The following is a 21960-nucleotide window of genomic DNA, read 5'->3' as shown; positions in this document are numbered from 1 at the left end:
CTTAAGTTATTAGCTAGCGTTAGTCTACATACATAGCATTACACGTTTTAGCTAGCCAACATTATAATTTAGCTAGCCTACTTTTTAATTTTCATTATGATTTACTGCAACTAGCAAATAAGCTAAGCTGCTACACATGAAGCGATAACTAGGATAGCTAGCTGACGTTCATTTACCTCATTTACTCAGTATCATTTTGGTTATCTTGAAATAAATTAAACTAGACAATTATCTATCAGTTGCTACATCTTTTAAGGTGAGAACAGATAATTAGTAAAGCTAGCTAATATTGATTTAGTTACTTTTTTCCATTTGTCATTTCAGTATCATTTAGCAAATGCCCATTTCAAGTCGAACTTACTGCTAACAGCTAATAAGCTAAGCTGCTGCATCTTTTTGGGTGTGAAGTTATAGGGTAACATTAGCTAACACAAATTTAGCAGTACCTTTTGTAATGTTTCAAGTCTCCCACTCTAAATCTCATGGGGTTTTGTTCTTATGTAAAGCGTTTTCAGTCGCTTCTTGCGTGTTTAAACAGTGCTATAGAAATAGCATGCGCTTCAGTATTCAGTACAACACTTAAAACATGGCTCAAGACAAACCCATTGGGTGATCACTACTCTAAACCTTTGTATGGAATCTCCAACGTGGAGAATATTTAATTTAAATTTTGTATGATGTTGTTTTATATGTGATAAGTACATTTTGATAATTGTATTGTTTTTAATTGTTTTGTATTGTACTCCTTGTATTGTTTTGTAGGCTATTGTTCAGGGTATATCTTCCTGCCCAGACTACAGCTGTATTCTGGCCCAAAGGATGTGTTGTGCATGGCCCCTGTTAAATAAATTAACAAACAAACATTTATCATGCTTTGCGTTAACGCTAAAAGTCAAAAAGCAGGGCTGAAGTTAGGCTAGGAAAACCTTTAATATTACTCAACAAGGAAAACACTGATGTATGTTGCTTTTGAATAAAAAATCCGTTTGTCAGGATGAACTTAAACTATATACACAAACTATACACACAAATGAAATTGTCAAACTTCTGACCCTAAACTGATAACTTTTTTCAACTCTACTTACCACATTAATCATTAATTGACACCTGTCCCATAATGCTGTGCACCCATTTTTGCTCACTTCTCACACTTAAAAGGTGAAGAAGTTCAGCTTTCCATAATGTGAGAAGACAAACAAGCAGGAATTCAAACTCACTCTGCGCCGGCCGGATCCTCTCCACTCAACAGGTTTGCAGCCAGCTCTTTAGTTCCCAGACTCTCAGAGGTGTTTTGGTTAGGGAGACAACCTGATGATGTGGAATTTCCTTTGATGGAAGCTGAAAACATGCTGTCGTAAATTCCCCTGGAAGTGTTGCAGAGGGGAAGCCACGCAAAAACACACACTCTTTAAACACACTATCTGTGCTGCCAGTGCTGGAAGTCTGCAGCAACACCCAGTAAGACTTGTAAATAGAAGGGAGGGTGGAGGGTGTTGGAGGGAGTTAGGGAGGCGGGGTGGGGCGGGAGGATAAGGAGAGTGAGGAGAAGTTCCACATTACATCACCAGCAGCTGTTGACAGGCCTGTGTTTATTAACTAACTGCCAGGGCTGAGGGGAGTCACACCACATGCTGCACGCTTTCACACACACAACATGCCCACTTGCATCTAAAACACTGGAATGACAGACATGCAGCTAGGTGCAAGTACCAACAATTTGCAGACACATGGAGGAATGTTTTATTTTTTTTTGGTAAACACAAAAAAAAACCTAAAATGCGTATGTGCTCTCAGCAAAGTTTTTGTCTTAGGCTTCACTTTTTGCTATTTCTTTGGCCTGATGGTGTTACTTGTCACCTGTTTACACTGGCTATGAGACTTGCTGACTAGACTAGAAGAGTTGTTTTCCTGACTCAGATAGCACTAACTGTAATGGTATTACTGCGAAGCAAGAGCTGCTGCTGCTGATGCATTCCTTAAGTGTCTCGGCTTGGCAGAGTCCCCAGCCTCTAAGCTCGGCCTGCATTTCTCTCCCTCCCATTCTCTGTCTCTCTTTCCTTTTTTGCCTTCTCATTTAAATGGAGGCACATGACTCTCAGTTTACTGCCAAGTTGACTTCTTTATGCAGGCCAGGAGCCACCAGCGCTTTGCTTTTCATTGGGCCTCTCTGCAGGGCACTCCTTAGCGCGCCACATTCCTCGCTGCCACCCATCCTTGTAGCTCACAAGGTGCAAAGATGTCGAAGTGACCTTATCCCTAGATGACATATTTAGTTTTCATTTTCTTTTTATAGGATCAAACTCAAATGTGCTTTTCCGTAAAATAAACTTTGAATTTCATGTTTCTAGCCGGCTGCCTGGGTGTCAGAGCCCTGCAGAGCATAGCAGCGGCCGCCCACTGGTTGACATCCCTAACCACTATGAACAAATGCTCCGCTTCAGCCCGTCTCTGGCGCATTCCTTGTGGTCTCAAATGCAATCATTTTTCCAGTGATTCCATTCTGTTGTCGCATTCTTCCCCTCTAAAATCACTCACTGTATTGCAACATTGTTCGCTCACGGAGACAGAGTGGACTGATGGCATTGCAAGACTTTGGGCTGTCAAGAGCTGAAAAAGATAAAAGATTGCAAAAATCTTTTGAAAACAATTGCTGCGCCGTTTTGAAGCTAGGCGAACAGCCAGGCCAAACAAAAGAACGTGAGCATCACCGGCATTCAATTAAACCTAAATGTCAGGAGCTAATCAGATTAAAAGCGGTGCTGGATTATGCTGATCGGCATCAAATGTTATGAAGGAGAAGGGTAACAATATGAGGAGATTGACCATGTCATTTTCAGTTAGCATTAGATAATGGGAATGTTTGATTTCTTAATTGGAAGCTTGTGATGTATTCTTTTAATCTAATAGAAAAGACCAAATGTCCTGAATGAAAGGATTGCCACATTAACATTTTTAAATTATGTAATTTTTCATGCAGAAACATATATATATATAAAACATCAAAGGCAACTTTTATTTTTATCATGTAGTTTGAGTTTTGTCCATCATAAAGCTGAATGCCTGACACCTAACAGGTGCACTTTGCTACCTGTTACAGGTAGCATCATCATGAGAACAGTCACATGTGTGTCTTGTGAGCGTGTGCGGATGTGTGAACACATGTGTTTGTCTTATTTTTTTTAAATAGACATGCTCTTATTTTGAAGTAAGGGAAGAAAAACATTTCTCCTTAGCTCTTCCTTTTTATCGTCAGGGAGCTTAACTCATCATTCTGGCACCATCACAAGAAACCTGTCAGGGCAGATTGTGGGTCATAAATCTGGTCAGTATTAATGGTATATTTGCACAGATATATGTGACCTATTGGCAGCTATAGTAAAAGACAAAGCAGGCTCAAGGATCCTATTTTGGTCAAAACCTTGCACATACTGTACATTGACGTGCACGTGTGTGTGCCCTGAGTGTGCAGAGGCAATGGCTAATGATTCTCGAACATAAGTCTTTACCTGCGGCACATCCTGATCCATTCCAGGCATGAGGTCCAACACTTTTGTGTCACAGGTCACAGCCCTGCAGGAGTGCTGAGGAAACGAGTGGTGTGGAGCACAGTAGAGAGAAAAGCCATATATTTTCTGCAGCACTTCAGAGAGGATGCAAAGAGATGGGTCAAAGCATTGAGTATGCGTGCAACGACTTGAGGACTTCCAGTCCTTTACATTGCAACCATGCCTACGCTCGGGGGAAGAAATTGTCACTCCGTCAAGGACATCCTTTTGTTATATTGCTAACATAGTGCAGCTTGGCCTTCTTTTTTTTCCACTGGCGACGACACACGGTCAACATATTCAAAGACATACAGGGTTTGTTTTTCTACTTTTATATTCTAACTGTAGGGAAACCAACCTCTGTATGCTTGAAAAAAGACTGATAGATAGGTTTCTGCAAGGTTTCAACAAGTTTAAGACCTATTTCATGTTCATACTGGCAAAAATGGATATGAAGGAAAAAATCCCAGAATTACTTGCAAGTTAAGTGAATGTACTGTATTTATCTTAACATAACTTTTGAAATCTGCCAGTCCAAATTACATAATGTAAGACGTCTTGTCCTTTGCACACTTTCAGGCTTTAGTGATATCAGAATCAGGGAGCTTCATTGCTTTTATCTGACTGATGTGTAAAGTGATGCTCCCAATGTGAATACAGACCTTCTGACTTCTCATGCAACTCTAATGTCTTTATACCCAAAGTTCCTAATTTGAGTGAGCTGAACTTGCGTTTACCCACACTGGATGAAAGTAACGTTAACAGAAACATTTTTAAATTATTAATTCCTGCAGTAGCATTTTTTTGATGAGAGGAGACCCGCACATCACATCACGACACAGGCCCAATCCCAATCTTCACAAAGTCCGCAAGGGTTAAGGGTTGTCCCACAATCAAATCGTCATGTGCATGAAGGCTCTCCGCAGTTTCTGTGAGTCTGCAGCTCTGCAGACTTTGCCTGAGCGAGAAACCCACAGCTCACAGTGTTGAGAAATTAAACACGGGATAATCAGTTTATAAAAAAAAAAGGTAGACCAACATATATGGAAGGAGCAACTACAAGAAAAAAGAAATTTACGTGCAAGTGTAAGAACCACTCAAAAGCTGTTGCAGCTTTGGAGACGACACAGTGAATATGGTGATTATCTTAGTATGATTTTCGAAGGTGAGTAGGTCAAATACGGCAAGACCTCCATGAAAACGCACAGGAAACACTTAAACACGAACAGATGCATAAATGGATAAATACGCGTCTCAGTATCACTCCATCTTCTTCCAGACGTGTTAGTCTGCTTTTTTCATTCAACCACAGTGTCTCCCTTTGGATTGCTAGCTGCAATTGCGGTCAAGACCAGAGCGGTCATAAAGCAGTCAACTCTGCGGCTTGTTGCAATACTTAGAGCTCCTTCAGTGTACCTGTTATATGAAAAGCCCTTTAGCACGCATTGTCTCCTATCAGTGGGACATTTTGAATGATGCAGCCACAAACATCTGTAATCGAAACACCAGACGATCCCGAAGGTCCAGATGTGATGCAGCACTGTCGAGACAGAACATAGATGGAAATGTATGAAGAAAACAAATTTGACCCTCTCTTCTGACATGAAACTCTTTTCTCTGCTGATATAGTTTCATGCATGATGTGGCTCAAACCACTAATGTAGTGGCCCAGAGATAATTTACATACCCTAAACATTTTGAATCTGATCAGACATGTGAAATTTAATTTTTTTGCCGGCTGCTTTAAGTCTGCTTTAAGTGAATATTTCTGAGGAGCAGGAAGTCCGTGGCCCAAGCTATACACTGACATGCTGGAATGCCTCATCAATGTTATTTGCAGCTGCACTGGGAACCTGACGTTGTCCCCTTTCACATCAGCGGCCCCGGCAAGCATCTTTCTGTGCATGTAAGCATGTACTCAAGAGAGACAAGCGCAGTACATATGGTAAAGATTTCATCTTCCTTAAATCAGAAATAATTCTGGAGTTTGTGCTGACGCCAGTGACTTTTAGTCCACGGGAGGTCAAGCTAAGGAGATTTAGATGAACCAAGATGAAATGCTGAGTAGAAAAAAGGGAAGGGACATGATCCAGCTTTGTCTTTGTCAGCCTTTGTCTAGTAAGACACATACTGTAGTGATAAATTGTGGTTACTCTCCTGATGCAGTTTTGTAGATTCACAAAATGGCTGATAGTATTTTATATTTAACCAAGTGCTTTTTTCTACGTAGCAAACAATGCCGGGCATCCTGCCAAGTCTTTACTATACAAATTGACTTCATTTCATTGAATTGAATCAATGATTTCCTGACGTGGTCTGCGTTCCATTTGTCTCGTCTGTGTCCATACCCCCAGCTGTTTCACAGAATCGATGGCTGTCCCGAGGAAGCAAGGACCGGGCTGTATCTTATGGCTGTCTCATGCAATTTTTTCCCACTCTCCCTGAGGTAAGAGGATGGGAGATTCAAACAAATAGGCCTTGTGCTCCCCCCCCCCGTTTGTATGCAGCGCCATAGCCAGGCATCCTGCCAAGTTCTCCTCCTCTTGCCCCCAGAGCCCAAAAGCAAAAGACAAACCAGAGTGACCACCGCCACCACTGCCTTCACCTCCGACCCTGCTCCCCTTGCACCCTCCTGTTTCTCTTTTTCTCTCATCAGAGCGCTGGCAAACACAAAAGAAGGCAGAGAGGCAGAGTCTGGGTGCACATCCCCACGAATTTGCCCAGATTGGGCCGAGGCGATGATGAAGGCGACCAGGCAGAGGTGAAGGATGAGGCGGAGGATTTGAGGAGAGGCGTAGGAGTGGCTGTTATTTCACGGACAAGACTCCATGCCCTCGCGCCATTAAGCCACTGCCAGCTGGGATGAGGAGTGGCATCCTTTGCTTTCTCTCTTTTGGTTTTCTCTCCATCTCTTGTGTTGTCAATGAGAGCATTGTGTGAGCTGGAGGAAGGATATGAGGTCCCATTTGGCTGTCATTGACATGTAAAAAGAGTGTGCCGGTGACAGCTGAGGAGATCAGCGGCCTGTAATTAGCTGAGGATGTAGGACAGACTCCCACCCCTCCGTGTCAAACAGAAACATCCACTAATGTAGGCGTATCCACATATAAAGATATAAAAGACAGATAAAAATACATACAGTATAAATACAAAGCCAAACTGCCAAGACGCCTGTAGGTAATCTGATGAGTTATCTATTAGCCTACGTGTGAGGTTGCACACTGACGCAAAGCTTCTCTGGACGGCATAAATCTAAAGGCGTAAACCATGTGGTCTAGCCCAGGGTGGCCCACATATTTGAAATAAAAAATTAAATGGAGTACTCAGGGGAGAAGTTTGGATGCACAACTGAGATATTCATCCATGGGAGACACAGGTGCGATAAGCCGACTGTGAATAATAGGTCAGTCTCATTACACCTCATAAATCACATCCGTACTGAATGTGGAATGTGCTGAAGCATCTTAATATGTTTTTTGAGTATGTATGGTCCAGAAAACACAAGGCCGTAATGGATTAAATCCATATTAATACAGTTTAGGCACATTCTTATTAGCGGAACACATTTACAGGTGGATTGTTTGTCTTTTTAAAGCACCTTTGAATGACAGACGCACAAAACTTCATACACAATGTCACACAGCAGGAAAGAGGTGCATCGTTATTCACTTAAGAACATTTAAGACATTCTTCAAAATGGCCCCAAATTTTCTAGCTTATCCAATTGTAGTGCACCTAAATTCATTGTTCACTAGTGGTATTGAGTCAGGCAGCTAATTTAGGTTTTATCTGTCCATGTTTTAAAGCTGCATTAAGCGATTATTTGGCCACTTGCTGGCAGCAGAAGCCAGCTGTTAACACAACGTCGACATATTATTGATTGAAAAAGTTAATGTGACAAACTTATTAGCAAACGTTTGCCTATTTATACATCCAGCAAATACGAAGCGACATTAGCATTCATTTGTAGTCACGTTTCTGTCCACTTAGTAAATGTACATCAAATATTTTCTCTCCTTGTAGCTCTGTTTTAGGTCTCCACCAACTACTGTGAGAAATATGCTGCAGATAGCCTACAGTCAGTTTTTTTTAATGTGGCTGAAAACATACTGACGAGAGTGGTGCGAGTGAGCCACAACACTTAAGTTGGGAGATACAAAAAACTAACAAACAATGAGCTGAAAAATGCAAAAAAAAAATAAAAAAAAAATCCTAACTGCAGAGTCAGGCGACCCCTTTCACAAACACATAATCCTTTTGGATTAGAGAAGCTTTAAGATATCTGCATCCACCTCATTACAACAGTGGCCACTGAGATTTTGTTTGTGGTACTCAGAAAATTGCATTTAAAAATTCAACAACATCTCTTTCCAGAGACAGCATCCCAGTTACTCTGGAAGACTTAAATGTCAACAGCTTCATGGTGACTAGAAAGTAGCCGCTTTGTAATTTAACTCCAAGACATAACTCTCCCTAAAACCACAAATTGTTGTTTTAGCAGTTCTCTTTTCCATACAAGTTAAACAGGAGAGATACAAAGTGTTAATCAGTCAGCTTTAGAGGTGTTGAAAGGTGTGTTTTTCCACTTTGGAAAGAGCCAGGCTAGCTTCCTGTCTTTGCTTTACACTAAAGTGACAACAAAATATAATAAAATCTGATTTGATGCTGATCAGATGCTGTTCTCTATTGGAACCCCACTTTTACAACTGTTTTTGAGCAGCTTTAAGGGAAAAGTTCAACTCTAAATATTACCTTTAAGATGTAATGATGCAGAGGTACATGTACATCAAAAACAACACTGACCTGAATCCATGCTGTTAACACTATTACACTCCACTGTCCAAAGAGCCTCTTACTGGAGGACAGTGTGTGTGCGTGGGGTCATGGGTACTGACAGACAAGTTACCGTGGTGATTAAGCTCCTCTTTCAAACTTGGGTCTCATCTGAAGGTGGGCCTTCCCTTTGAAACAGTGGATCTGGGCATGTGTCAAACCACCACAAGGTCTCAGCACTCGTTCAAAAACCCACCGATGACAGTTGCTGTTAGGAAATGAGAAGAGCCACCCCGCTGCAGAGGACATCGACCTGCGAGACCCTGCTCTCCCATGGGAACCTGTGGACGGTCCTCGTGGCCCCCTGAAACCGGTGCCTCTTCCATCACCCTCCCTGAGCTTTGCAGATAGCCCTTTGATGTCCTGGGATCAGCCGTAGACATGGATGCCTGCAGGGGGAGAGAGCTGAAACCCACCAATAGAGAAGGAGAAAGATAGACTTGAAGAGAGGAGAAAGGCATCCAAGCTGCAAATACTGTCAAAACTGTAAGACAGATACATAATAGATATTGTCATTAAAAAGTCCAAAACAGGAACAAATAAAAGACAAACACTTACCTTAATTTGTCAGGAAAAAAGATGTTCCCTATTTTAGTCAAGATGGCGGTGTGTCCTTTCGGATGGCAATGATGGTCTGTCAGCCCACCATTCAATGGATTGATATGAAATTTGGGGCAAATATTTATGGTCCCCAGGGGATGAATCCTACCAACTTTGGTGATCTCCTGACTTTTCCTCTAGTGCCAGTGAGAGGTAACGCTTTTAAAGTGAAATGCAAGGATGAATTGGCTGGATTACAATGAATGTTAGTAAGACATTCATGTTCCCCTCTAGGGGTAATGTGAACAACTTTGGTGATCCTCTGACTTTGGTGCCATAATCGGGTCACATTCTGTACTATACATTGGTTTATGACCTACAAAAATGCACATTCTTTTGCTACCTTTGGGTCTAGTACTAATTAGCACATGTTAGCATGCTAGCACACTAAACTCAAATGGTTAGCATTAACAACGTTATATTTGCTGAACATCAGCAAGTATGCAATTTCATTGCATGTTGATGTTAGCATTTAGCTCAAGCCACCACTGTCCAGTTTCAGAATCTCAGTATGCAAAGTACTGTTGTTATTCAGTTTGATGTTCTTAATGTATCAATCTGGACTTGACTGGTTTTATTTCTGCATTTCTGTATAATGCAACTACCTTAAATTTGAATTTAAGCTCTTGGTACCGGACCTGCCCGGTAATGGATTTTCGCTGTTGTAGCTGTTTTCCGTCCAAAAACAGAGGTCCTTTGTGTCAACAGAGACCGTCTGGCGGTCAGCCATTATGGTGAGATCGGCTTAGCCGATAAGTTTCGTTTCTGTCGTCAGATTGATGTAGAGAAGAAATTTGCTTTGGCGGAGGCGGTCTTCATCGGCCTCTGCTGGCGACCCTAGGAGCTACACAGACAATCAGGATATCAATCGATTCATCTCTTCAGTACGAAGAGAAAGATCCCTGTAGGATGTTCTGTTCTCAAGCTGTGGCCTATTAAGCATGGGAGAGCTTTTGGTCATAGGAATATTGACTGTTTATCAATATTTCAACGTTTTGGAAGCTTGTTATCAGGAACGTGGTTGTATGGAGAGAAATAATGTTTTGAAGATAACTCCCAATAAAAGTGAACATAAAAACAGTAAATATGGCCAAAACATGGATATTTGCCTGGTATATTTTTGAAAGATTGTGTAATAACTGTTGTATATCAGTTTCTTTTCATCAAATTTACAGTTACAGTTGTATTCCAGGTGTATTATAATCTATTTTATAATGGTTTTGATTGTTTATTGCATTAAAATATAGCTTTTTTACCAGGCGAGGATGAAAATATTCATGTGGTCTGTAATGGTAAAATATATATGTTAAAGTACAATGGATTTATATTCCTTATCTTCTGACCTTTCAAAGGAGACCAGAATTATGCATCTAGGCCTAATGGTTGAGGAGATATTACTGATTTATTTTGGGTATGTTATTTTAGGTGTTTTTCCTGGAAATAGGTTCCAGGGACCATGTAGTTAAAGTAACAAGCACAGAGACCATGAGAAGAAAGATAGATAGCAGCAGACAGTGGGAGACCATCAAAGGTTTCCACCAGTCAAACCTGTAACATAGTTGAGATGGAGGGACAAGCACACTGTTTGTTCTGTAATCCGCTTTCTCATACTGAATTACTGTGGCCCTCGTGGGAATTACTTTCAACCCTTCACAGCCTGACTGTGGGATCTGACACACAACTCAATCACAGAGCTGCATACACCGGAGTGGATATCAGCTTTGAGGACTAAGTTCCCATTTTAGCGAATGGATGATATTTTGCACAAGATTAAATGACAAACTACATTTAATTTCATCTTCATCGCAATTTAAACACTCATGTTAATGCTGCGCTCCATTGTGTCAAAATATTCAACAACAATCAACAAAATGACAAAGCGCCATAGCTTGCTGGACTCTTGGTTCTGCAGAAATGAAAAGACAGTTTCTTATGAATTGATTTTATTGGAAAAAACAACCCCACATGAAGATACAAAAGGACTACCCGTAGTTTTAATTTTCAGGTTGTAAACTGTCATGTAGTGAAAAGTAAATGAGACAAACAGGGTTGTGTTTATGTACCCCCATACAAAATTATGACATTATTTTGGTAATAAAAGAAGTGGTCTGCCTTAGAAGGACCTCTATATTTTAATGTGCCAGTGATGAAAAACTAATTTTAAAGCTTAAGCATATGAACTGATGTTTTACTTTCCTACACAAGAGCCAAATGAATATAAGAGAACATACCACAAAATGAGTAGCAAAATCAATAATTGATTTTAAAGCTAAGAAAAAATATCTATTTTGATAGGTCACCAATACAAATACTCATAAGTAAAAGTGCTCTTGGGTGTATTTGCTTTGTTGCATTGTGCGTTTCTATCTGATGAATGTCTTTCACCCTCTAGTGGTAGTACATTGCTACTAAAGGAGCAGCCGTGAACATGTCTGCAGCAGACTGGTCCAATCACATGTGCTCCGGGTGGTTCTGCAGACAGGTGATGAACTCTTTCACTTCTTTGCCCTCAAAGCAGATCTGGTAGACCGCAGAAAACAAGGGAAACCTACAGAGGAAAAGGGACATTCAAGACTTAGTTCTATAGGATGTCTGGCAGAGGACAGTGCCTGGATGTCATGGGCAGAATGGCTTTGAGTGCAACTAAACAATGTGGCAATATGTTAATAACACTGCACACCCACACAGGTGATTTCACTTCTGGCTGATTAGACTCTGCTCAGGATGAAGGTGGGCAGAGCTATACTGGGAATTACATAATGCCACCATTCTCTGCACAGTAATAAGAACAAATAAGTTGTTTCATCCTAACAGAATCTAATACGAGTTAACTTTATTGTCTCTTTTTTTTATTGCTTTATTGGGCTGCCGTTCAGCCCTAATTACAAAAAGCCTGATAAGACACAGATGCAACAAAACCAACAAGCGCGCGAGTGATGTGTCAGTCGAGCAGTCGCCATCATTCAGTCCAGAGAAGGTCTAATCAGACGTCAAAAATGTGAGAGGACCGTGGCTGTATATCCTGTAACTGTACTTTATACATATAACTGCAAAGTAAAAAGTAAGACAGATCATTTAATTGTTTATTACTTTCATTTATCTGTATGCTGATGTTAAAAAAATTGTTCACAAGTAGAGAAAACCCAATTAACCATAGAAATTTCCACCTCCTCGACTCCTCGAGATGCATTTTAGTTCCTCCCACCCGAGATGCGTGCTCCAGGAGTCGCGAGCAGAGAGGAGTCGAGGAAATGGCCATTTAACAAAATGAGAGGTCCTTTCCTCCTTTCCTATCCTTTAAAGCGACGTCAATTAAATATGACGTGTTGCGCAGCTGCATCATCTGTCCACTGTTAGAACTGTGATTTCTGTCAGATCTTTTGGCACTAAAGTCTATAGATTATTTCTTCACAATCCAGAAACATTCTGTTAACATTATAACATGTAGAAACATCTTGAGGTTCCAATAAACATTATAGCATCTGTTGAAAACAGTCAGATTACAGCAGCCTAATCATTCACTAGGCTACACAGTAGACTAGGCCTACCACTTTTTGCGGTGCGCCTTTTGTCTGTAAACAGGAGATCATTACAGCCTTCAGCTTGATGAGACGAGTGTTTCATCATCAGTCCAGGGTAACATTTATCTCATATAGCCCCAATTACAGCTGTCATCACAGGACTCTACTGTTGGAATAATGTGCAGACTACATGGGCACTATTATTAAAACATGAAACAGATCAGTGCTGAATGTTCTGGTTGATATTACAGCCTAATAATTTGACTTCAGCAGCTGTTTTGTCACGATTATAGCAGCTGAATTGGTGTGATGCGAAGATCGGCTCGGACATTAACGGAACTTATATAGGCCTATACGCATAAATCATCCACCAGCCCCCACGGACTAATTATTTTATCAGATTTAGAGACCAGCATCTGCATGGACGTTTAACCCCCACCTCCACCGTTCCCTGTAGCTTTCCAGGCGATTTCTTTCTTGTGTGTTATATTGATGTGTTGAGTGTTTTCTTTAACGATTTACTTTGATGATTAGAAAGGCTGCTGTCAGTCATTTAAACATTTCCATCCGTGTAGTAATGTCACAGCAAATATCATGGGACAAAACAGAAAAAACCTGCAGTAATAAACTTGACAGGACACTTTCAGCTTCTGTAGTCCATGTTTAGACTCTGATGGAGCTCAGGATTGATCAGGAGGACGGCTGCTTTACTCCAAACACTTTTACTGTATGAAACTGGACTCTGTGTGAGACCGTTTGGATGTGAAGAACACAGAACATGAATTAACACCAGATCCTGACCGATCCTGTCGGCGTGTCGAGACATTCATTATTATTATTAATTTATGTTGCTGTGGCTCGTGCATAAATGCGCAGTGTCACTGGGGAGACACTTCATACAACTGCTATTTAATGTTAATTTTTACAATCCTGCTGCCCATTCACACATCACATTCAACAACAACATCATCAGTGATATCAAAGTGAAATGACATTAAGGAATGCGGTTAGAACAGTGCTTTATGAGGCGCTACACAAACAGTGAAGGGCAGAAAGTTCGATCACGCATTTGATTATTTTTAATAGGTTTAACTGATACAACAGGAACACTGCAGCGTCCTGCTCCGGCTATGGGTTGGTCCAGCTGCTTGTTACGCCTCTTGTAAACATCACAGCGGCTGAAAAGACTTCCGCAAAAGATACACCGATGTATCCTCGCTTATAGCTCCTCCAGCAAGCCTCCTCGATCCTTGATCCTCGCTCCTCGATGTGCATTTTAAGAATTGAGATGTCCTTCAAGATGGCGTGCTGAGAACGATTTCCGGGTCACACGCTTGAGGATCGAGGAGTCGAGGAGAAAGAAATTTGGGAAATGAGAAAGGCCCTATCTGTCCCTCTAGAAATCAACCGCACGGGTGCTGTCATGTGACATCAAATAAGTGCGCTGTACCCAATTCCCCGTTTTACAATTTATTTTTTTATTATAGTGGTTGTTGGTGTTGCTATGTCCTGCCATGTCTCGTAACTGCCTGAACTGCCCTCTGTGCTCTGTAAGTGGAGGGTTAAATAAAAGTTGATGGTCAAGTTTGATTCATGTGGTTTTTTCCAATGTGACGGTTCTTTTGATAGCCATACAGAATAGTGTTAAACAGTTACTGTAGAAGCAAGTGGACTCACTTGTTGACCATGTCCCTCTTTTGTAGGAGCTTGTAAACCTCAGCGGACGTCTGGGGACCCTGCAGCTTCTGGCCGTTGAGCATTTCTGCCTCTAGCTCAACGATAGACTGGAGAAAAGATGTGTTGAAAAGAAAGGTTATTTGGGGACATATTTTAGATTTTTTCTCCAGAGCTCTGGCTTAGCCCTTTAGCATGTAGTCTGTTCAGTAAAAAGCAGACAACTAATACTATAATGCAACATATCAAACTTTTAATGCCTCAACATTATATATTCAAGTTACTTGTTTGAGTTACTTGTTGAGTAGAGTCAACCCCTGTTTCTTTTGTGTCCAGAGTTCATGATGTAATGGGTGACTTCCAAAAGGTTTAAAGTCTAACAGTAAATCTTCCCGTCTGACTCACCTTGGACGTTGTGACAAAGGCCTCTGCAACTTTGCGGTTTCGTCCCCCGTAGCAAGTGGTGATGAGGTCGGCCACGCCGCAGCTTTCCAGGAACGTGGTAGAGCTCACTTGGCCTTTGCGGAACAACTTGGCGAAGGCGACCATCTCCATCAGACCGAGCCTGATCACCGCCGCCTTGGTGTTGTCGCCAAAACCGAGGCCGTCGCAGAATCCAGCACCTACTGCCACAATATTCTGCCGTGCAACATTTTGCTTTTGATTAACACACTGAGAGAAGATTGGAAATTTTGAACCTTCTGTATTTATTAATGGGGATAACTACTTCCCAGTGTGGCTGTCTTTACCTTTAGAGCGCCACACAGCTCCACCGTATCGCTCTCCTGTACTACAGTGATGCGAAAGTTGGGCGTCTGAAGCAGCTCTTTGAAAATATGGCCGTTTGTCTCATTTCTTGCCCCTGTATTGAATGTAATTTAACAAAAAGAAAAAGATCACAAACTTCTCATAAAACAGGGAAGTAACGCTATGTTTCTGACATGGTCTGACCACCACGCCGCATCCTCTTTTAATCTTAAATCACCCTCTTGCATGCACGCAACATCAGCACATTTTTGTGCAGCCGAATGCTGGAATAACTTGATGAAAATAATAAAAAACGGTGTCTGACCGATTGTGGTTTCACAGAACTTCTCATCTGCCACCTCGCTGGCAATGTTGGCCCCCATTAAGACGCTGACCTCAATCTCTAGTTTCTCTCGGATGATGTCTGAGATGAGCTTAAGTCCATCTGGTCCCTCATCAATACCCTGGATGACAAAAAGAATAATGATAAGAGCCAGTTCATACATTTTTGTACTATACTTAGTGCTGTAACCTTTAGCCTGGACAGGGCGGTGGCCTTAAGGTAACAGGAACGGTTACTTTATGTTTCATTGTGTTGATTGCCTGTGCATTGCTCAACTACAACATCCCGTGATGTCACAGAATAATATGAAGCAAGATCATGTGACAACGTTTCCCTGGTTTCCCCTTTTTGCTGCCATGAAATCTGACGGGAAGAGCGATCATAGGATCTTACTTTGATGAGCGATATCCCAATGGTTCCCTCCGCAATGTGAGGTTTCATCTGGTCGCAGAGCTTGCCGATGAACTGGTGCGGGATTACAAAGACGAGGATCTTTGCCCCTTTGACAGCTTCTGTGATGTCTGGAACAGCGACCTAGTGGGGCATCAACAACAAAGTTAATGTCAGATCATACAGCACTAAGAAGTGGAACACTGCACATGTGGAAACTTTGCCATAAGGTCTATTTGGCTTTCTGTTAAATGCACAACAAATATCATAATGCCAGAGTCCATTTAAGAAAAGCTAAATTATATGATAATGTGCCCAGATGCATAGTACAAGTAGATAAACTTTGTTTGACACACAAGGCAAATGGGACAAGGTTCAGTTATCTTATCAGTGTTATGTCTCACTGTACACAGCATGTTTCAAGATTGATTCAAGATGAATTGCATAACCTGTTGATGCAAGATGGGTTGTGCAATTAAAAGATAATTATGCCGATCAAAACCCCCTAAATTGGAGCACTTACCACATTCCTGGGCAGCTTGTGACCTGGTAGGTATTTGACATTTTCGTGCTCCGTATTGATGATCTCTGTTAGCTTCTTTCCGTCTATCATTTCTTCATAAACCCACATGTTCACCATGGGGTCGAACCTGTTGGATGCTTTGACATTGTGCCCGATTATTTTGGCAATCGAAGAGCCCCTAGAGGGAGCAAAGGACAAGGACATAAAACCACCATTAAGCAGAGTTAAAGAAAGTCTTGTCATGTCCAAACAGCACACAAAGGCCACCAAAACACTGAAGAGCCAGACTGTAATTAATCAGACAGGACCATGGGGGGAAAAATGTCTTGGGGAACCTTAAAGGGTTAAAAAAAAACTGGTTTGTATTTTACTTTATTATCAAGTGAATTAATCTTTAGTTTGCAGGGAAATGGGGAAAGCAGTCTACAACCTCCCAAAAGAGAGCACGGTAAAGAATAATCTAATGGCTTAATGTTGGTACAATGGGAGGTAAAACTTCCATAAAATTATACAAAAGGCAAATATTATTCAGCACAACTTTGAGGCACCAGAGTAACCATACTTCCATTTGCTGCTTGTCTGAGCTGGTCTAAAAAGTACATGTTGCAGCCTGCAGCCGATGAGGGCTGCTGTTCAAAAGGGAGGCTGACTAACGTTAGATCCACAGCAGCTGGACGGTTTTGTGTGTGATATATAATAGCCTTTAGATAGTACAATAATTACATATTGGCGTTGTGGATGTAAATCTGCTAAATTGCAAAATCCAGATTCAATTAAACGGTGATTGCATGATATAACTTGAAACCAGAACGCGTTATTTTTTTTTTATGACAGATGCACTTATAAGATGAAAACGTACCAGTTTCCTGAGCCGACGATGCAGACTTTTTTTCCAGGCATTTTAGAAGTGGTGTGTCCTAGTGTTTGGCTGAAACGAAGACACTGCTGTTCTTTTTTCACGTCTATAACTTCCTCATACGCCCTATAAATTTCTGCCACCGATTCACCCCTCCCCTCGCTCGCCGTGGCTACACCTCTCTTAACCAAAATGGAACTAACAAGTCTAACAAGTAGCCTGTCACAGCCATTTGTTACGCTTGCTTTTAACATTTGCACACACGGTTTACATTCACTGCTAGCTTTACTTCATGTAGCTGAATGGATACAGTGAAAAGAAAGGAAAACCTTATATGTGCATGAACGTTTTACCGGGCATTTAATATTAAGTGTTGTCACGCCGTCATAACGCAACCAGCGCCGTTATCGTAACCAACCGACGTTAAGCCGAGGCTGAGCTGGACAGCGTGTTTACAAACACTTCCGGTCAAGATGTTTTTCAAACCAATGTTCATACTGAATAATGTAATAATGCACTGCATCCGCTCCTGCTGCTACACATACGAGAGGTACCTATGCATACATGTTGCGAGTCTCCGCAGTTGACAGGAAATCAGGTGATCTCAGCAGCGGAAGTGAGTCTTCTTTGTGTCGTTTTTGGTACAGCATTGCGCACGTGCGTGGTCCACTTGTGGAGGAAAAATGGAAAAGACGACCACTCAATAAACTAACAAATAAACACACACATATCCAATTAATATTTGCAGTCAACTTACCATATGTCGAAATATGTGAAAAGGTAAGTAAATATAAGAACATATATATATATATATATATATATATATATATTGGATTTGATTGCTCATTTATTTATTTTATTATTCAGCTTAAATCTGTCAGTACATTTAAAGAAAAAAAAATCCATTTTAAGTAAATTGCTTGTTCCTTCTCACAGAAAGTACCAGTCAAGATTGTTTTTTTATTTTTCCAAAATTGTACTCATTTGCGGGAATCCAACCAGGGTGATTCACTTGAAAACACGGGTGTTGGCAGTTAACGTTAAGTGAACCTGTATAAGCCAATTTCACATGTGTATTTGATTGCTTACTTATTTGTTTATTAAATAAAATACATGTAACTCATTAGGATCCAATAAGAAAACGATTGAATTAAACATGGCTCAACTTCCGGTTTGGTAAAATTTGTTCCGTTCTGTAAAAAGTATTTATCTTTTTTTTCCGGAGTGTGACAAGGACGTTTGAGGGATTTATCTGGCTTTTGTTAATTTAATTACCATTTCACTTTTCTCCTCTGAACACGGAAGTCTGAGCTTGTGAGCTGGTCACATGACTGTTTTCCTGCCAAAGCAGTAAATATCAGGAGCTAACAGGCACACGCTATCTGGCTACTCCTTCTATCAGCAGAATAGACGTTTTTTTAACCTAACCAGTTAACAGTCCAGAGTCTGTTGTGTGGGTGGTGCGTTTCGATAAGCGATGACCCGACAGCTTCCCTTTGTGTTATAAGGGAGGCTTGTCCACTTAATCAAATCTGTGGTGATTTAGCTAGCTTAACGCTAGCAAGCTGTGTTAGCGTCTGAAGGAGGTTTCGTTGCTAGTGACTATGCAAGGGGAAACCGCGGCTATACGAATCACGGAAAACGAAGGCAAGCTGGATGTATTTCCCCAGAACAGAACCCCAAGCTCGGGGAGAGCAAGTGCTAAAGGCTGGCAGTATAGGTGGGTTTCTGTTGGTCCTGCTAACGCGTGTACAGTCGAGCTAGTTCACTGATTTCATTACCATTTATACCTAGCCAGCGATTCACCAGCAGCATAGTTGTGACTTTAACATAGTGGGGTTTTTGTAATAACTGACCAAGTTGCTGATGATCAAATTTGTTTTCTGATCAGACAGGTAACAGTTAAATAACACTGCCTGACATAGTCAGTCACTAGTCAAAGCTCTATGATTGACTTGTGCACGCACCTTTGTGTGTTTATGATTGCGTACTCAGTACATGTATTTTAAAGTGTTCTTTGTCTTCTGTTGCTTTGTTAACCTCTCACACCAGTGACCACATGGAGAATATTGATGGCTACTTGATGAAATACACCAACCTTGTAACAGGCTGGCAGTACAGGTGAGTCTGTATACCTGTAGTTAATATAATGCCAACCTAGAATGTATGGCGTCCCAGTCAAGGGTGAGAACAAGCAATGCTCTTATCAGAATTCACCAGCTTTCATTGTTGTAATCCAGTCTAATCCAATCCAACGGTGGTTTGTAGGGGAAACAGATATTGTCATGGTGGTTGTTGTTTTCAGGTTCTTTGTCTTAAACAATGAGGCGGGCTTGCTGGAGTACTTTGTCAATGAACAGTCACGGCCACAGAAGCCCAGAGGCATGCTCCCTCTGGCAGGGGCCGTCATCTCCCCCAGCGACGAGGACTCTCACACCTTCACTGTCAACGCCATCAGTGGGGAGCAGTACAAGCTCAGGGGTGGGTACCAAGAAACACACACTGACTTGGCGTCAATGTTTAACAATCACGTGTCAACAGGTTCTTCTGGTCATCCCTCAGACCACAGGGATGACCAGAAGCTTTAGAGGTAGCTTGGTCGTTTGCACCCTTTACAGTTTGCAGTCACTTCCAGGAACAGAGCTTTTCACCTTATTGTTGCTTGTCAGCTCCCTTTTTACCTCCAGGCCTAGTGTCATCACCATCCATCAGGTTCAGACAATATTGATCTGGATGCATTCCATTATCTGCCGCCAGTGAGGCAGGAGCACACACTGGAATCGATCGCTGCGTTAGATCATCCTAGAGTACCATAACGTGGTTCTGTCTTTTGTTTTTCTTATCTCAGCCACCGATGCCAAAGAGAGGCAGCATTGGGTGAGCAGACTGCAGATCTGCACACAGCACCACACAGAGGCCATGGGGAAGGTAAGCTGATGTGCTTAGCATCCATATGAGGACATTCTAATAGAGGTGCATGTTGATGCATGGATCACTTGCTTCTGCGCGCAAAGATCTTGTACACATAATTGAGGAAAATATGTACTTTTTTCCATTGTGATTCTTGCGTACTGTTTTTAACACCCCTTAAAGTTCTGCTGCACTGTGTGCGATGACCTTATGTTTAAATCAGATATAAAAATGTGACTCTACCAAGGAGCAGATGTGAGCTGAACGTCTTCATTTTCCTGTTTTCTTTCCTCACATGCCAAAAGAGCAATCAAACAAAGCCAGCAGCAGGGCAAAAAATCTGTAAAGCTTTATGTAAAAATGTATCTGGTTTTACCCTGTGTATAAGCACTGTAATCACTAGTATTGATCTACAGATTACTATGCTGCCTACATTCTATTTTAGTGGTCTTGAGATACACGAGGACTAAAAACACAGTGGAAAAACTCTTTAGCAGTGGTTAGAAATGGTCAGGAGATATTTTTTTAAAAGATGGTTCTTGGAAGGAAATCTATCTTCTACCAGTTAAACATGTTAAGCCTCCTTTCTTGTAGTAAGAACCAGTCACATGAGGAAATTGACCTTCGACACGAACATTGTGAATTGTTTTCTAACGGCTAACATTTTGCATTGCACAGAGCAATCCCCCACCCAAGTCCCGGAGCTACTCGATGGCATCTCAAGGCAGCGGCAGCTCACCCATGTCCGTGCGCCGGCCCAGCCAAAACCCCAACAACTTATTTGCCTGGTCGCAGGTGAACAAGGGTTCGTCGCTCTACTCCAGCAAGCGGTCTCTGCTCCCAGACCACCTGCTGGACGCCAGAGAGGTACAGCTAGCCAGAGACACTCTGCTCAGCGTGTTAGGCTGACTTACAAATTTATTTTGTAATTTGCTCGGAATCTATTCCTGCAGTTAACAAAGTAGTTTAATTATCATTATACAACACAAGGTTATACGGCGAAATTCAAGTTGGGGTGACTGTTTGAGCCCTAATTTTCATTGTTGTGCTCTGGGAACTCGGATCACGGTCCACCCGCTGGGCACTTTATTCAGGATGACGGAGCAGGTCTGTGCAATTGATCTGATTTTCTGTTGTTTGGCCAACCTGACTGAGTCCCATTTTGTCCAAACCGGATCTTAGCCAGGAGCAGCCTTAAGGCCAAGCTGGGCCAGCATATCTCTTTCCTCTCCTCCTGGAGGTCCAGTTGATCTGACTGTATTTCTCGTAATATCATAATACAGGTGAAACTCGAAAAATTAGCATATCGTGCAAAAGTTCATTTCAGTAATTCAACTTAAAAGGTGAAACTAATATATTATAGACTCATTACATGCAAAGTGAGATATTTCAAGCCTTTATTTGATATAATTTCGATGATTATTGTGTACAGCTTATGGAAAAACCCAAATTCAGAATCTCAGAAAATTAGAATATTACATGAAATCCAATGAAAAAAGGATTTTAAATACAGAAATGTCAACCCTCTTAAAAGTATAATCATGCATATGTACTCAGTACTTGGTTTGGGCCCCTTTTACATGAATTATTGCCTCAATGCGATGTGGCATGGATGCTATCAGCCTGTGGCACTGCTGAGGTGTTACAGATGCAAAATTTGCTCTCATCAGAAAAGAGGACTTTGGAACACTGAGAAACAGACCAGTTCTCTTTTTCTTTAGCCCAGGTAAGACGCTTCTGACGTGGTTTGTTATTCAGGAGCGGCTTGACAAGAGGAATACGACATTTGAAGCCCATGTCCAGGACCCGTCTGTGTGTGGTGGCTCTTGATGCACTAACTCCAGCCTCAGTCCACTCCTTGTGAAGCTCCCCCACACATTTGAATGGCCTTTTCCTGACAATCCTCTCCAGGCTACGGTCATCCCTGCTGCTTGTGCACCTTTTTCTTCCACACTTTTCCCTTCCACTTAACTTTCTATTAATGTGCCTTGATACAGCACTTTGAGAACATCCAACTT

The 21960-nt window shown here is 41.6% G+C and overlaps 3 protein-coding genes across 8 annotated transcripts in view; 1 reads left to right on the top strand and 2 right to left on the bottom strand.

Annotated features, from left to right (window-relative positions):
* LOC123977211 (nck-associated protein 5-like) overlaps positions 1-9812 on the bottom strand; it is a 167797-nt gene extending 157985 nt beyond the window's left edge. Inside the window, exons 1-3 of one of the 4 annotated variants that reach the window (XM_046059811.1) lie at positions 9584-9812; positions 8937-9137; positions 8575-8783 (exon numbers count right to left, since the gene is read on the bottom strand). In XM_046059811.1, coding sequence (XP_045915767.1) covers positions 8575-8627 — 53 coding nt within the window. In that variant the 5' untranslated portion in view covers positions 8628-8783; positions 8937-9137; positions 9584-9812. Of the gene's footprint in view, positions 1-1217; positions 2313-8574; positions 8784-8936 lie in introns of those variants that run through there. The other 3 variants (XM_046059804.1, XM_046059818.1, XM_046059797.1) reach the window with 3 other exon arrangements.
* A 1092-nt stretch (positions 9813-10904) lies between these two features.
* Positions 10905-17625, bottom strand: LOC123977191 (glycerol-3-phosphate dehydrogenase [NAD(+)], cytoplasmic-like). The gene is made up of 8 exons (XM_046059748.1): positions 17036-17625; positions 16177-16354; positions 15657-15797; positions 15246-15384; positions 14923-15035; positions 14579-14812; positions 14177-14283; positions 10905-11526 (listed from the first exon to the last, which is right to left on the bottom strand). The coding sequence occupies exons 1-8, from the start codon at positions 17284-17286 to the stop codon at positions 11430-11432; spliced, it is 1260 nt and encodes a 419-aa protein (XP_045915704.1). The 5' UTR covers positions 17287-17625; the 3' UTR covers positions 10905-11429.
* On the top strand, positions 17301-20866 carry LOC123977199 (oxysterol-binding protein-related protein 11-like). 3 transcript variants are annotated; one of them, XM_046059776.1, is made up of 5 exons: positions 17301-17648; positions 19085-19153; positions 19338-19513; positions 19881-19960; positions 20621-20866. In XM_046059776.1, exons 2-5 carry the CDS (start codon positions 19092-19094, stop codon positions 20849-20851), a joined length of 549 nt encoding a protein of 182 aa, XP_045915732.1. In that variant the 5' UTR covers positions 17301-17648; positions 19085-19091; the 3' UTR covers positions 20852-20866. The 3 variants fall into 3 exon arrangements, with proteins under 3 accessions (XP_045915732.1, XP_045915726.1, XP_045915716.1); XM_046059770.1 differs by lacking the exon at positions 17301-17648 and adding an exon at positions 17655-17812; XM_046059760.1 differs by lacking the exon at positions 17301-17648 and adding an exon at positions 18090-18752.
* Positions 20867-21960: the final 1094 nt, after the last annotated feature.

Source organism: Micropterus dolomieu, linkage group LG01, assembly GCF_021292245.1.
Source record: "Micropterus dolomieu isolate WLL.071019.BEF.003 ecotype Adirondacks linkage group LG01, ASM2129224v1, whole genome shotgun sequence".
Classification (NCBI taxonomy): domain Eukaryota; kingdom Metazoa; phylum Chordata; class Actinopteri; order Centrarchiformes; family Centrarchidae; genus Micropterus; species Micropterus dolomieu.
Note: the sequence above shows the minus strand (reverse complement) of the source record. Positions and strands in the feature narration are given on the sequence as shown.

Coding starts and splice junctions, on each gene's coding strand:
- LOC123977199 (XM_046059760.1), top strand. CDS start 18,637: ATGCAAGGGGAAACCGCGGCTATACGAATCACGGAAAACGAAGGCAAG. Junction 18,753..19,084: donor GCTAAAGGCTGGCAGTATAG/GTGGGTTTCTGT, acceptor CTCTCACACCAG/TGACCACATGGAGAATATTG. Junction 19,154..19,337: donor GTAACAGGCTGGCAGTACAG/GTGAGTCTGTAT, acceptor TGTTGTTTTCAG/GTTCTTTGTCTTAAACAATG.
- LOC123977191 (XM_046059748.1), bottom strand. CDS start 17,286: ATGTTAAAAGCAAGCGTAACAAATGGCTGTGACAGGCTACTTGTTAGA. Junction 16,355..17,035: donor ATCGTCGGCTCAGGAAACTG/GTACGTTTTCAT, acceptor TGCTCCCTCTAG/GGGCTCTTCGATTGCCAAAA. Junction 15,385..15,656: donor TTGGGATATCGCTCATCAAA/GTAAGATCCTAT, acceptor TTTGTCATCCAG/GGTATTGATGAGGGACCAGA.